The 16,680-nt window shown below is 41.0% G+C and overlaps 1 protein-coding gene across 3 annotated transcripts; it reads right to left on the reverse strand.

Moving 5' to 3' along the window:
* Positions 1 to 4,780: 4,780 nt before the first annotated feature.
* On the reverse strand, positions 4,781 to 16,680 carry LOC128738851 (putative uncharacterized protein DDB_G0271606). Of its 3 annotated transcripts, none has more exons than XM_053834293.1 (3): positions 16,150 to 16,680; positions 6,384 to 8,525; positions 4,781 to 6,312 (listed from the first exon to the last, which is right to left on the reverse strand). In XM_053834293.1, the coding sequence occupies exons 1-3, from the start codon at positions 16,177 to 16,179 to the stop codon at positions 5,275 to 5,277; spliced, it is 3,210 nt and encodes a 1,069-aa protein (XP_053690268.1). In that variant the 5' UTR covers positions 16,180 to 16,680; the 3' UTR covers positions 4,781 to 5,274. The 3 variants fall into 3 exon arrangements, 2 of the variants coding, with proteins under 2 accessions (XP_053690268.1, XP_053690267.1); XM_053834292.1 differs by lacking the exon at positions 16,150 to 16,680 and adding an exon at positions 13,930 to 14,094; XR_008412129.1 differs by lacking the exons at positions 4,781 to 6,312; positions 6,384 to 8,525 and adding an exon at positions 15,744 to 16,082.

A 16,680-nucleotide genomic window follows, 5' to 3' on the forward strand; every position in this document is an offset into this window, starting at 1 on the left:
ATTGACTCTTACAACCTTTACCCGTCGAAATTCGAACATACGACGACTGGCTTGTTAAACCAGTTGAAGTGATACAGATTGCAGCGAGAAGTGAGATAGAAAAAAATTAGAAGGGCTCTGTGATAGATACGACCGCTTGTTTGATGTATACGGTTTCGTTTGACAGGTTCTTGATATAAGACCTAAAGAAAACTTTTTTTACGACTTTATGGCTGCCAATATAGAGTAAAACAAATAGTGTAAAAATAAAATTGTATTCTTTCTGCATCAACTATTGTTCACTGTCAACCAAAAACTATTATGGACAATAATAAATTAGTCAGACCGTGTACAGTGCACGGGACGTTGAGAAATCGTGAAAAAAATGACTTCAATAAATTCAACTAAAATCAATGGAAGGGAAATCAAAAGCCGGAAGCCACAGCGGCGAAAAAAAGAGTGATCAGTATTTTAATGATAAGGTGAACGGCTAGATAACGCATAACATAAAGCCCATAGAGCTCCATAGTCTCTTATCCAGCAACTTCTCGCGGTATCAGCTGGAATACGAGCGACCTTAGCGCAGATCAGGTAAATGGTAAATAACCCCGGTGGAAACTAAGGTCGTATAGCGACAGAGAAGGAGGTATTCATCCGAACGCTGAGAGTAGCGACGAGGTATACCCTTTTTTACGAGGGAGGAATACTCTTGTCAGCCTTAAGCGTCTGTTCCCATATCAGAGGCGGTGCTTGCAGGCTTGACGATTCCTCAACCAAGTTGTACTCCAAGTTAGGAGCGGCTCACGACAGCGTCTGAGCCGAAGCGGCTGACTGAATTAAGAAAGGTGTTGTCTCGGCACTACACTCGACTACACCTAAGATCAAAGCCCCATCACGAGAGTCGGTAGCGTGGCCCTAGTAAGGCAACCTACCTAAACCCATTTTACTATGAAAACTTAAGAAAATTCGACTCGGAACATCCGGCATGCATAAGGGCGACGAAATAAGGACAAGGAATGGAATCGATGCTTGGTACCTGGAACTGTATGAACGCCCAGAGCGGCAGAGGATCGATATATAGACCGCTGATCGGGCCCCATGGGCCATGGCCCGCACATCGACATTAACGATAACGGCCAGCGATACATCAACTGTGTAGGATTGCCCCGGCGAATCAGCTGACCACGATCCTGAGGGATAAAATGCACCAGAAAGAGGACAGAAATCGTGAAGAGCTAGATCAATTATTTTTTTTCTTGTGTGGACTCATTACTGCGGCCAAGCTCTATTGCAATATCGTGCGGGTGTTTGCTGTAGCCTGCAGTGCATATCTTTTTTTGCTACTACCACTATTGAGCGACGAGCTTTTATAAAATTTTTTATGCATGCTTGTGTGTATTGAGGTTTACCCTTCCTCCAATGCTTACTCTACTTTATCCACCTCGATCCACATGACAATGCTGTCCCCAATTATAGCCAATCCCTGGCGCAACCAGTTAGCTACCAGTGCATTTAACTATAAGGGTCTCATTTTTACACTGTCAATAGGCTTCATCGGGATAATATATAATTGTAGGAAGGGTGATAAGGAGCCTGAGAATAAACCCATGCTAAAGTCACTTTGACATCGAATGGCCTGACTCTATTAAGATTCGAACCCACGACCATTCGCTTGTCAAAGCAGACTCGGTAACCTTACAGCTACACAGCCCCCCATTCCGGACTAATGAGCACCGAAAGCTGAAATGAATAGGGACGAGGACGGAAATTTGGTCATAAATGAGCGTTAGGTGGTCAATAGGTGAAAGCCGTTCTACGATTGACTTGTCAAGGGCGACATAAGAAAAGTGCCGGTTCCCGATCTCGATGAAATCCGGCGAGAAATTGCTCAGGTGAAGAATAATAGAGCCTCCAGAAAGGGCCAACTCTCGGCAGAACTCCACAAAAATGGCAAGGAACCATTAGCAACGGCACTTCACTGGATAATTTCAATGATTTGGGAAGAGGAGAAACTACCAGAGGAATGAATAGAAGGTGTGGTTTGTTCCATCTATAAAATGGGCGATCAGTTCGATTGCTGTAATTACCGCGGCATTACGTTGATCAACGTGGCCTACAAGGTGCTCTCCCAGGTATTGTTACGGTGTCTATCCCTAATAGCAAGAGAGTTCGTAGGGCAGTATCGGGTGGGCTTCATGGGGACCCCTTCTACTAGGAAACAAATTTTCACTCTCCAATAAATCATCCAGAAATGTAGTGGATTTCAGGGCAGCATACGATTCAATCGAGCGCGAACAGGTAAGGTAGATAAGGCATGAAAACGTCTTTCCGGGCAAACTGACGCTAGGTTGGGACGAGCGAAGTGTGACGTGCGTATTTCGGGGGCTCTCTCGCATCCCTTCGAATCGCGCAGAGGGTTGCGGCAAAAGGATGGACTGCCCTGTATGCAGAGCCGCAGGATGATCTTGTGGTTCCCTTAACGAAGACGCAGTTTGGCACCCCTTCCTATGCTATTTCAGTGCTCCTTTCAAATTTATCGTTTTTCGAGTTGTACAATCGTGCACAATTCGTAGTGTCCCTTATATTTCGTTTTACTTAGCGTATGTATTATGCAAAATTCGCTGATTTGGGCGATTTTCCATGCGGTTACCCTGCCACCTGGCGGTGAATCTACCTATGCATTGCCAATCGTAGCAACCCTGTTTGATACTGCTATGACAAAAAATTTCAGGCAACTACCCTCGATGCTTTATTCGTACTGCCAGCTCCACTCCGGAGCGAAAAAGTTGGATATCGTATGGCATTTCATGTCCGTTGAATCCGAAATTCACAACATCCCCTTCCTTCTAGAGAAAGGTAAAAGTGTTCCACGGAAGTCTGGTTCCGGCCGTCTAACGGTGAAGTACGATAGTAAAGTGCAGCCGAAGAGAGGAGGATCGAGAGCAAAGTGGCCTCATCGTTCCGCGCTGGGCTGGGAAGTCTGAGTAACCCGGTTTAATGGAGAAGAAGTCCCTGACCAAAATGGACATTTTTATGTGAAGCGTCAGTCGAGGCCGTACGTTTCTGAGCAGCAAGCAATCACCCGGTAGGAGTGGCATAAGCGGCAAACATCTCCGAAGAGGCGATGTAAACTATGACGTCAAATATATCTCGCAAACCAAATTTCCTTCTGAAGCTGACGATGACAATGCGTCGAATACTAAATATATGTTTGGGAAAGATTTCAGAGCAAATAACGTTCGCCTCCCACTGACAGTAACTATTGACAATAACTGGAAGTGGTTGATGAGTTCATATATTTGGAATCTCTGGTTTTTGACGACAATAATACAAGTGAGGATATTCAACGAGGCATTAAAACTGTAAGTCGAGCCTACTTTTCCTTCCGCAAGGCGCTTCAGTCAAGGAGCATACGCCACTGGTGTACAAAACTATAATCAGACCGGCCGTCCTTTATGCCGGACCGGAAGTCGGGCTGTACAGTGCTGGTCTCTTCAAAAGCCTCACCGACACCAGGAATAGAGGGATCCAATGTGCTAGACGGCTCGACCAGGTTGAAATCGACTTGCGTTTGTCGAGATGCTCAACAAGCACGAACTAGATCCAGGACCAAATACATTGGAGAGGAATTCTTGAAACGGCAAGAGCCAGCCCGGCTCTACGCTGCTAGAAGTCAGTAAGTGGTACTTTTAAGCGAAACCCCAACTTCTCCGTGCGAGATGTTACAAACAAGTGGAGTGTCGTTTACAAATGTACATCAAACTGACAAACGAGCCGGATTATCGATTTATAAGAAGGTACTAAATCCAAATCGATGCTGAAGAAGTTCGTCTACGTGGTGGTGGACGACGATACCTACGTCAAAGCAGACTTCAACCCACTTCCTGAGTAGGAGTTTTATATCGCATTTGGAAGAGAAAGGATGCAGACATTTTCAGACATATGAAATTGTCGAAGTTCGCTTTGAAATATTTGGTTTGGCAAGAGTGCAGTGAAAAGTTAGATTTTCATTGTAACAAGGAATTCCATCATTGACCGGACAGAATCTGATGGCAAGACGAATGGTCCGGCTTTAAAAAGAAAAATAGTTTATTTTTGTAAATTAATTTATCAGGCCATTTTTTTTGACTAAATTTTTATTGTACCTCCACAAATGCGCTTAAGTTTTTTTTTGTGGAAACCGACCTTTTGTTGGAGCAGACGACCAACACGAAAATCGCTTTTCATTTCCATTCTAAAAAATCTTATTAAAATAAAAACTCATAAAATTTTTAGGTTTTTAAAGTAAATCTTTTTGTGGAGTAACCATAACGACTAAATGAAATTGCAAAGCATTTTAGCAGGTTATTGTTATTCGATTAGAAAACTCACAGATGAAATTTGTAATTTGTATTGAACGAAAAGGGCTTCAACCACTAACAAGGACGTGTCATAACATTAGTGAGAAATAAAGCTTTAACACTAAGCAGCTATTACGATGATAATCGACTAGAACTTATTACTAAACAAACGTGGTAAATTGTCAATAGGTCAGATGCTAATTCAAAACAGCTAAATGGGTTAAACAATTTTAATTTTTTTAGAAAAGTGGGTTAGCATTAAAAATGGCTACACAATGCATGCATGATTGAGGGTAGTTCGGATGTACACTATAGTAGCAATGTTTTGCTTACAAAAACTTCAGTGATGTCATCAGTTTCGATTGTGACTACGTGGATCGAACGAAGGTGTAAAGAAATAGACGCTTTGTGGTGTAGCTTTTGAAATCTTTATTGATAAAACATTTCAAATATTACACCAAATTTATAAGGACTCGCCTATAGGTTTGCTGTGGCATTAATTTCTAAAGAAAAACTAGTTGCGTCTTATAATTAAACATTATTGATGTAATTTTTTGTTTTGCATCCTTTTCTGTTTAGTGTTTTTGTAGTTCACGCAAAACATAAACGGATTGCTTGTTAAACTGTAACTAACAAGATTTCTTCACGATCGATGTGCAGTTATAGTGCCTTATGCAGAGGTGTTGATGTGCTCATGAAAATAATTTCGAAACTGGGTTTGTTTTTATTCATTATAGTGCAAATGTTTATTATTGATAGAATGTAGGTTTACACGTAATCAACTACGGGTCTCTACTACAAGGTTTAAATTAGTAATCAAAAGAATAAAAGGGAGAGCGGAAAAACTGAAGATGCTCAGTGTGTACATATCTAAAGCTGGTTTTAAACTTTTTTTACAAAACAAAACCAAACAAACATAGAGTGTGGTTGCGTTGGTCGAAGTTTGGTTTTAGGATCAATCTCGCCTTACCTGTTGTTTTATAACGACTTGGGGTTGAATTAGCTCATCAAAGTTAAACAGTCCCTGCTCATCGGCACCGGATGTACTTGTTGTTGTTGTGCTCGGTACATTGCCTGCCGTTGCACTGTTTCCACCAGTACCAGATCCTGTTCCGGTATTGGAGCCACTGCTTGTCGCGCTCTGAACTCGCTCATTCGAGTTATCCTGTTTTTGCTGCTCCTCCACCTGTTCTTGTGTGTGCAGTATTATTTGTCCACTCTCAGTAAGGATAGCCTGTTGACCTTCACCTTCTTGCTGTTCGTCACCAGCTTGTTGCAAATGCAATTGAATCTGCTGTTCCCCACCTTCATTGCCAGCCATAGACACCGTTAGGTTACCCTCCTGATCTACTTCGCCGGAGGTAGTAAACGCCACTGACACTGGAATCTGCAGACCATCTTCAGTCGTTATATGCGTTCCTTCAGCATTTAATTCCCCTTCTTGAGATTGCTGGATCACAATGTTTCCATCAGCGTTCAGCAGCGAAGCATCAATCAACTGTTCCTGCCCATCAGCGCCTTGTACTAAAATCATTTGCCCCGTTTGACCATCACCACTTATCATTTGTAACGTTTCACCTTCGCCCAATCCCTCACCACTTTGCATTACGACTCCAACGCTTTGCAATAGTTGTTGAATCTGTTCGCTATCTGTGCCTTGCACCAGGATTTGGTTTCCCTCGGCATCGGTAGTCAGGATATGATTATCCAGCTGCAATATCTGACCATTTTCGTTCAAAATAAACTTTATCGGTTGACCATCGGCATCCTGCATGCCTTCCAATTCCATGTGAACTCCTCCTTCCGCGTTCGAGTTTTGACTATTCTGCGACTGTTCGCCATCGTCATCCAGGCTTGGCATGCTAACGGGCATGTTAATAGTCTCTTGTTTGGGCGGGATTTGTCCCTGCTGCTGTTGCTGCTCATCGCCTTGGTCAAGCGTTGGCATGTCGATACTGACTCCGGCCTTTTGTTTAGCCTGATTTTGTGTGATCTAAAATGTCAGAGAAAAAAAGGTTAAATTAGTATCAAAAACTTTAAAATGAGGATGCTAGAAAAAAATACCATTTTGCTGTCCGCCGATTCTGCAGGTTGCTGATGCTGCTGCTGCTGTTGCTGTACAAATGTTTGACCTTGCTGATTCTGTTGAGCGAGCGTAATGCTGTAGGTGATGTTACCGCTGGCGTTGTCCTGGCTGGTAATGACCAAATTGTCGCTCGCATTGATATCGCTTTTGTCGGAGTGTATTTTCTCGAATATACTCTCCAGGTCCCCGTCCGAGATGCTATGGCTGGTGGTGAGTGCTGTTCCGGAACCACCGCTGCCCGGTGCCAGCAGCTTACCGTGAAGATCCTGTTGGCCTCCATTGTTCAACGAGGATGCATTCGCGGAGATCAGTTTTTTGCTAGTGGTAATTGTCGTGCCGCCGATACTTTGATTACCGGTGGCCGTAAGCGGCGTTTGAACACCAGCGTTGCCGGAGTGCATTTTCATATGTTGAGTGTAGAGTTTTTCGTTTAGGAATGTCAGGGAGCACGTATTGCATGAGTGGAACTGAATCGATTTGGCATCGATGGTTTCTCCGATCGTATCCCGCAGTGCTTCGTCGATTGTTGCCTGGAGCAGCTTTTGGGTCGAAGAATCTGCCACCTGATTTACTGTTACTGGCATGTCGCTCTTGATGTGTATTTGTGGCGGTTGATGCTGCTGCGACTGTTGGTGGATGATTTGCTGTTGCTGCTGCTGTTGAACCTGAACCGATGGCGAAACTGTCGTGATCGTAGTGTGTTTCTGTATTGGGACATGCTTCTTAACGTTCTCGTGGGTCTCTAAATGTTTCATTAACAGTTCACGTTTGTTAAACGTAACATTACATATGCCGCACTTGAAGTAGTCAGGTTGATGATTCTTAGCGTGAATCGAAGCCTGCTCGCGCGTTTCAAATCGCATCAGACAGACTCGACATTTGAATGGTTTCAGTTTGATGTGTTTCCGAAGATGGTCGTCGTGATTCTGCTTGTCTGGAGTTTTATAAGTGCACATGTTACAGGCATACAGCTGTGTTACCGTCGTCGCTGGGTTCTGTTGTTCTACGATTTTGATTTCGTTAGACTGCGCTTGCTGCGGCTGTACAGAATTCTGATGTTCTTGGGCATTGTGTTGCTTTAGCAGCGCTACAGAAGCGAAGATCTTTTTGCACAACTTGCAGCGGTAGGCAGACGATGTGGTCGTTGTGGCGGTGGCAGTTGACGCTGCAGGAGGCTGGTTTGCTTTGCACTGTTCGTAGTGAGGTTGGAATTGAGTAAGATCTTGTGTCTTGAAATCGCAGGACATGCACTTGTACATTTTTATCGGATTTCGGCGAATTGTTGCTGTAGGTGTGTGCTGCTGCTGTACGGTGCTACTATTAATATTGGCTCCGTTGTTAGTCGTCTGTATTTGTTGCTGCTGTTGTGGCTGTATCTGCTGCGTGACAATTTGCTGCGGTTTATCGAACATGTTTGACAATTGACTTTCGATATCCATGCCGCTGTTTGTCAGATCCGATAGTGTACCGGAAGTATTGGTTTTTCTGGACACGTCTGTTATTTCTTGGCCTGAGTCGTTCACGGTCTTTATACTGTATGTCGTTGCAGCCGTTCCAACCACAGTACTACCTCCCAGCCGTTGTATTTTCGCCGGTGGTGGAGCGATTCCCGGGTCATCGTCTAATATATTATATTTTTTATGAATATAATTTGTTAGCGTGTTACGCACGTGTTCTAGATCGGTTTCTAGTTTATCCATTTGGTTAAATAGCGTTATGCAGCGCCTGCATACGACATCATCTGTCCCAATGATGACCATGTATCCTTCGCCAACTATTTTTGCTATTTTCGAAGTGAACTCGGTTTGTGAAGTTGCTGTGGACGCCTCTGTCAAAAGGGTCGCATTGATGCCGGCGTTGTCGCCACAGACATAACATTTCTGCTGCTTAGAAACATAACTATTGGTGGTGGTTATCGAGACGCTAGTCTGCTGACTATTCAGCGGTTTTTTCGGCATCATTCGTGCTTGGCTACCGGATATACCGGTTACACTGACAGCGCCGCTTTGCAGGAGGCTGTTGATCTTTCGTACTGCGTTCATCTGCATTGTGCTTTGTTGCTGGTGCTGTTGTTGTTGCTGCTGCTGCGGATGAATCGTTGTTGTGGGTGTTCCAAAAACCTGCAGAAATAAGTGTTTTAGTTTCTGATATTTTTTTTCGATTGATTGGGTTATTTAATATCAAGGCAATGATTGCCGCCTAAGTTAAAACCTTTTCAGAATTGAAACAAATCTAGCAGTAATGTTATAAATTCACAGATTGGTGTGCTGTTCTTCTATATGCTTAAAACTGGCAGCGATTTTAGCATTTGAAATTGTGTGTTACACTTGCAACGACCCCGACATCAAACGAAAAAAAAAAAACAATCAAAAAGCACGAAGATCTCCGTATTCCGATCCTCTTTTCTCGACTCGTTGTTATGAAGAATTTAATAGCAATTTCTGAACTTTGAATATCAAATTGTTCCATCATGACGAGTCGTATGTTCGGGTGCCTAAAATGCCAAGTTTTCCAGATTTGGGTCTGAACGTAATCTCATATGTAATAAGAATGGTACAATTGTCTTTATATTGAAACAATTACCCGATTTGGTTTGGATTTCTCTCCCTACTGCCAAATCATACTGTGTTCTGTTATCTTTCAGAGATAAAAAGCAAACATTTAGTTCTGCTGTGCACACACTACGCTATCCGGTATGCATATTTCATTATGATTGGCCTTTGTAGATGGTCGACGTAGCGAGATACGTTTTTATCAACACTCACAAAAGTTTCTAAAACTTTTTCTCAATACTAGTACGATACAAGAGGCAAGGCACTCCATTCTCATTTATGATTCGACTTGACTATCAGTACCTAAGTTATTTATCAGTTCAATTTCACCAAGTTTGTTTTGAATCGCACATAGTGAGACCTGTCAAAATTACTAGCTTCTTCGTTTGGTGCTTCGTGCTTGCTCTTATACGAAAAGAAAATTCGTCATGACGCAATGATTAACCATTCTTGGCTGTTGGCTCACACACAGCTACAACAGAAAAGTGACAGTGGCACTGCCTTAGAAAAGGATGCAGTAGTTTTTTGTCACATTGCCCTTGCGTTGAAGCTATGCAAAAACTTTTGTACTTGAAAACAATACGGTTGCTAATGTGTAGTATTTTCACAAAAGGCACAAAAGTAAAGAAAAATCAATGCAAAAACTGCGGTAAATGTTAAATTTATCTGAATTACTTTAATCATTTGAAAAACTCTATTGCTCTATTGCAACGAAATTGTTGCTTTTATGTGAATTTCTTTTAGAGATGTTTGCCACCCTCATGAGCATAAGTGAGTAATTTGTATGTATTTGTATAATGCGCTGAATAAGCAGTAGAACAGTATAAGGCAGAGTTCAGAGTATTTATTCACTGAGTTTCAGGGGCAAGCAAGCATCACATCGCCACCATCCAACAAGATTGTTTCATGTTCCTGGTACTAATGCTGGCACTATCACTTAATGCTTGCGATGGTCATTATGGATACATCAAATTCGAAATCTTTTAAACTCCAACGCTTGTCAGATTTGCTAGTTAGTGCTACAGCAATTGCGGCTTGAATGTATTTGTAGGCACATTTGCCCAGCCAGCAGGCATACTTCAAAGAAAAAACCAGAACAAGCGACAAGGCTGGTGCAAGGGTGCCAACTAAATTAAACTTCGATTTCTTCGTATGAAGAGCTATGAGAGCAACAAAAATCTCATTTTATGAATGAAATTTTGAGTGGATTGCGACGAGAAAGCAATATCTATGTCAGTAAATCCATTGACTTAAAAAGCTTTTTCTACATTTTCTACAAATGCGTCAAAAATCATGCTTTAGAATATTCTTTTGAAGATCCCGGTGTTGATGTTGCATTTAATGCTAAAAAGGTAGTAGGTTGAGTTGCTTTGCGTTTCTGCAGTCGCTTCTCGAGTTTTTCCTTCATCAACAGATCGGGATCATTTCTCCACAGCGTCATCTTCTTCATCACCATTGGTGAACACAGTTCCTTCTATGTTATCAATCCTATTAATTTTTTTTTTCTTTTTCTAGGGTGGTTCCTGACCTTTCTTGGTCCTTGCTTCCACCCTACATGCATCTTTGAAGTGGGAAGAACGATTCATCTCTTGAATATTTGAGACTGATTTATTCACATTTTCCATTTTTTTGTTTATCTAATCAGTGTGATTTGTTGCATCACTCTGCCGCGTATGTCCATCACAGTACTATTACTTCTTTTAATATGCTTCTATTTAGTTAAAGATTGCCGATACCATTTTGCGTGTCTTGCTTTTGCGAGTAACATAACAAACTCTCATAGCCAAGCTATTCTACATGAGTAGACTTCAGACTATACGAATCAAATTGATCTCAGCGTTAGGACATACTGATATGCACGTGTTGTCCTTAGCAACGGGCTTTACACTGCCACAATTGCCGTTCGCTTAAACTGCGTTATATTTCTGTAAATTGTTGTATATTTGAAAACTTTTGTAGAAAAGCGATCTCTGAGTCGTTAGTTAATCGCTATGATATTTCGCCAGCTAGTTTATTTAAAGTACCTCTCAAAGTCTTGACAAATAATTGACGACAGAATTGTTCAAAGACAAACGAAAGGTCCTCGTATTCCGATTGTTTTCCTCAATTTGAATAAGAGCTTCGAAGAGTTTCATATCGATGGCTGAGCTTTGAAAATTAAATTATTGTAATAGGATTCATACTTCTCATGAGTTTTTTTTTCAAAATTATCGATCAAGTGTGGGCGGAAGAGTCACAGAATTCCATGAAGTGATAAAATTCGAGACCTTCTATTTCCTCAGAAACAAGGCAAATTTTCCGTTTTTCACTGACTAGATTGTAAAGATGACACGATTAACCCTTCTAAGGTGTATATTATTTTTAGCACTTAAAAATTTGGCTTTCAATATTTTTTCATCAAATTTTCTAAAATCTTCAAATAGCGTAATTCTAACAAATCATGGCCATTTAGTCCTGGTCCCTGGAATTATTCTGATGTCCCAGGGGGGGATCGTGACATGATTTTTTTTAATGTTTTGCAAAACTTGAAATTTGCCATAGATGTTAATTTTTTTTGTAAATATAATCGACCGTGGTCATATCAGTTTGCTGTAGTTACGATATCTGACGACACCGATATTTTTAAAATTTATATCGGGCTGTAAAGCAGAAAATAAATTCTATTTGTTTTGTCCGAGCAGTGCGCGAAACGTTTTCCTGGCAATTTTTACGATTTTATTTACTTACTAGCTGACCCGACAAACTTCGTATTGCCACCAGGGCTGTCCTGCACTCAGTGCACCTATTTTGATTATTTAACTGTAACACCTCTGCCAAGCAAAATTCGAAAATGTTATGTATGGGGCATTTATAGTCAATTATTATACATAAGATTGCTTAACTAAGAGTATTCCTCTATCTTAAGTATTTGCGGCACACTCTCACTTCACACCGGGTGGTGCGCAGAGAGCGTTCTTGGTGCACCGCCCAGTGTGAACTGAGAGTGCGCCGTAATTACTTAAGATAGAGCAATACTTAGTCCAGCAATCTCATGAATAATAATTGACTCTATGAGTGCCCCGTATATATATAACATTTTGCGTGGTTGAGGTGTTATAGTTAAAAAAGCGAAATAGGTGCACTCAGTGCAGGGCAGCCCTGATTGCCACAAATTAAACTGTGTTGTTCATATTTATGAACAACACAGTTTAATTTGTGGCAATTCACGATTTCGTGAATCTCGAATGACCTTTGTCACAATCTCGAGTTTTGCAAGTTTCTGAGGAGTTCATGGGTGCTTTAATATATAAATTTTCCTCACAGTAAAGTAGAAAACAACTCCACCCATTCTGATAAAATAAAGCGGATAGCATTAAAATATTCGCCACGATTATATAACATTTCGCCGCATACCGCTTTGCGGAACACCACTTCTCGGTTGACCACAACGCGGAATATAGTTTCGCGAAATACCACTTTGCGAAAAACCTTATGCGGGATGTTCAATTTCACGGAAAATGATTTCGTGAAAGTACCATTTTGAAGGGGTTATTCTCTCCTTACTCTCTGTCGCTCGTTCGGACCCAACTGAAAGATAGTAATAGAGGTCAGTAGACCTAGGAAAATGAATAAACCTAATTGATAGTTTTTGGTGATCTTGTTTTGACTGTTTTATGGAAGAGTCTAAGTTTTCTCGAGTTCGATTAGTTTTTAAGTTACGAAAAAATTTGTTTTATTTGTATGAGAGTCCTTATCCCCCTACCACAGGGGCGAGGCGACTAAACCCATCATAAAAAAAATCCTGCCACCAAAACCCTTCACACGCCAAATTTGGTTCCATTTGGTTGATTAGTTCTCTAGTTATGAGGAAATTAGTACATATTTCATTTGCATGGGAGCGTCCCCTTTTATAGCGGGGAGGAGCCATAATTTACCTCTTGAAGAGGGGAGAGGTCTCAATGCGCCATAGAAAAAGAATGCCTCCCAAAACACCCACATGCCAAATTTAGTTTCATTTGCTTGATTAGTTTTAAAGCTATGAGGACTTTTGTATTTCATTTGTATGGGGTTCCCCCTTCCTAAAAAGGGGAGGGGTCCTAATTCATCATAGAAAAAATTTTTGCCTCCAAAAACACCTACTTGCCAAATATGGTTCCAATTGATTGATTAGTTTTCGAATTATGAAGAAATTTGCATTTCATTTGTATGGAAGCCCCTCCCTCTTTAAGGGGAGAGGAGTCATAATTCCCCTTGTAAAGAGGGGAGGGGTCTCAATTTACCATAGAAAAAATTCTTGTCACCAAAAACACCCACATGCCAAGTTTTGTTCCATTTGCTTGATGCTGCTGCTCGAATTATGCAGAAATTTGTGTTTCATTTGCATGGCAGCCCCCCCCCCCTCTTAGCGGGGGGAGGGGTCTCTAACCATCATAAGAACCTTCCCTGGCCCCAAAAACCTCTACATGCAAATTTTCACGCCGATTGGTTCAATAGTTTTCGATTCTATAAGGAACATCCCGACAGACAGACAGAAATCCATTTTTATATATAAGATTCCAGTTAAGAAAACGGACTTGGGTTTTTACAATGCAAAGTTTTGCTCAACTCAAGTTGCTTAATGCGATGCTATATTATCATTTTTAAATACGTAATGCATTCAACCTCTTTCCATTCACGCACTTGAACAGTTTTTTCAATGAAACTCAAATCGCAAATAAGCAATAAAATGCCAAACCCAAAAACACACCAACTGGCAGCACTGTTTCAATCCAAAGCGTCTTGAGGTTGAGGGAACCTCCCTAATATATAGTGGCACTCGGCGGTAGCGTCACTTTCTATCTTGCTTCAAAAAATTTCACATCCTGCGACGCTAAAACTCGATAAAAGCACAGCACTATAGCATTAGAACGGAGGTAAAACTTCACAAAAGCTATTTTTGAATATCCGCGCACTAATTGAATCAGTCCAAGAAAGAAAAAATAATAACAGAAACCTTAGTGGGAGCCATTTTAGCGGGAGCGCTTCTCGAATACATTTTGCTCAAACTCGACCGGGTTGCTTCTCTACTATACACGACACTAATTACACACTTTTCCCGTATGATGGAGCGGTAAGCTTGAGCTCATGGGTTGGCATCCGCGCCAAAATGACCCATGTGTTTGTCAACTCACTGTTTTCGAAAGCAGGACTAGCGCTGGACGAGCAAACGTACTTTAAACGTAATTCGTAATCATTTTTGATATTTCAATGCAGCGCAGGTAATCATTCACTAGGCACTACCGCAGCCACTCGCGGCATAAGGCAGGCATACTCGATTGTGCCTAAGCACTACTACCACTAACACACAGTAAATATGCGACTGTACATAGGGGAGTTGAGCAGGCTACTACACTAGTGTATTTTTTATCCCTTTCGCTCTGTAGATTTACACCAGTTTGTTGTTATCAGCTCTCGTTCTGGCATCAAAGGCAAAGTTATAGGTAATCAATGGGAAACGAGATGGAGAATTATCTGACACCGTTGTAAAATCGTGATGCCAGTTCTTTGGAGGCTCGTGAAATTTAAAACTTCATTTGCTACGTGGAAATAATAATTATTGTTCATTTAAATATATTTACAAGCATACAATGTATTAAAAAAAATTCTAGAAAATCTTCAACTCCCTTGTTCAGAAAGTAAAATAACCTATCATCTACCGTGCGTGGGCAACTAGGTTATTACTCCAGTTGTAATTTTTAATAGTTCGAAACATAGCAGTGGCTGGCATCTTTGCTATACGAACCACTGCGTTAAGATCGTGAGCATAACCAAGTGAGCGGACATGATTCACGTTTGATAAAAAAGCAGCATATATTTCAGTGCTCACGTGATCAGTGTTGGCAGTATATATTCTTGAACTTCTCTGTTTAGAGTATGAAACATTGATAATGTAATGTAGTGACCAGTTCAATAGAGCGGACGTCCAACATGTAAAAAACCAAGGATTTGTTTGTGTATTCCGGTTTGTTTGCGCGTTAAATTTCGACCCTATTGGATTGTTGATCTTCTTCATTCAGATAATCGTTTCTGATATTCATAAAATGGGAAGTTTTTGAACTTGAACAAATTCATGTATGTTCGCAATAAATTTGAAATAAAACATTAAATGTTTTATTTGCGTTTTGTCTAATCTGCTGTTCGTAATAGAGCGTTTCAAAAAGATTGATCTTTGGAATTTTCGGACCTTTTGCAGCTTAGGCATATTCATAAACGGCAAAACAGTCTTGGTGCTACATTCCCCTTGGGAAACTAGATTTGCCACTAAGTAAAGTTTAACCTTCTGCGGCTGAGGTGCCGTAATCTTAACGATTATACTGACCTGGTAGTCTGCTGGACACCTAAACTTAGCTTTATAATTCTTGTTATTGAATTATCTCCATTCAGATTTTAATTATTTTAGAATTGAGAACATACATTTAGCAACATTGTTGGATGTAATAAAACCGCAGATATGAGTCGGGAAGACAGAGCAAGCTTCGGAATCAAAATATGTACAATACATAACGCATCTCATGCATTTCTCTGCTTTTCGGTGTCTGTCAGACTACTACCTCAGCTGCAGAAATTTAAACGCAGTTGGTACAACTAGAAAAGTGCCGAAAAAACTACCAGCCTTTCCATGATCGAGATTGGTTTGGTTATAAGTATACACTATAAACTCATTTCATTCATAAAACCAACGCACTCGTCAGTTTTTATGCGTAAGTATACAATTCTGGTGAATTCCAAATTTCGGGTAAATCCTAAAATTGGTAAAAAAATAAACTGCATGAATCTCGAAATTTGCGTGAAAACTTCACAAAAAATGATCCACCATAAGCTGTTAAATTTTAATAGTTTACCATAAGAACGTAAGCATAGAACAAAATGTATTCACGCAATTTGGAACAAGCCTGGTTTTAATGAGCATTTTAGATGTCTTCAAATTTATTACATATCAGGTTTTGTTGTTTAAGCATCAGCTGGGAGCACTGTCACAATTATTCTGTACGCGACATTCGGTTTTTTTACGGCAATACCTTCACGTCTACGTTCTCATCTGCAATTTCGCACACTGCCACAATCCACAATTTACAAAGGTTTTATTTTCAGCGCTAGATCGGAAAACTGCAAACGTGAGGTCGATAGTGATTTCTAAATACTAAGCAGCCTTGCTTGCTTCTAGTACTTCTACCTTTCGCACTGGTTGCACTATTTTCTTCATAGTTCGCCTCCTGCGCCGTAATCGCACTGGCGATTTAGATAATCCTCCACTCCGTCCTAGTACAGTTGCGCAGGGTTTCGTTCGATGTTATTGGAAGCGAAAAAGCTGCAGTTCCCCGGCTCGGATGAAGACTGCTGCTTTGTGGGCCGCAGTAAATACAGAATTCTTTGACGGCCGTCAAATGCACCTTTTTGTTTGTTGGTTACCCGCGACGTTTATGGTCCTTTAAATGTCAAAAATGTCACTGAGCAGCGAACGCAGCGAAAACTAGCGGAACAAACCGTACACTTTTTCACCGCAATTTAACAAACCGTACTCAAACATGGCCGCGCTGCCAGTCACTGACGGACGAACAATATTCTCCCGGCTGCTATTTGGGTTGCTGCTGCGAGCAAATCGAGAGAACTACACTTCACAACCTCGCGGCATTTGAAAGAAAAGACCAACAATATCTTTGCTTCTTTCATTTACTACTACGCGATGCACGGTGACTTCGTTTTT

The sequence above is a fragment of the Sabethes cyaneus genome, chromosome 2 (assembly GCF_943734655.1).
Source record: "Sabethes cyaneus chromosome 2, idSabCyanKW18_F2, whole genome shotgun sequence".
Taxonomy (NCBI): Eukaryota; Metazoa; Arthropoda; class Insecta; order Diptera; family Culicidae; genus Sabethes; species Sabethes cyaneus.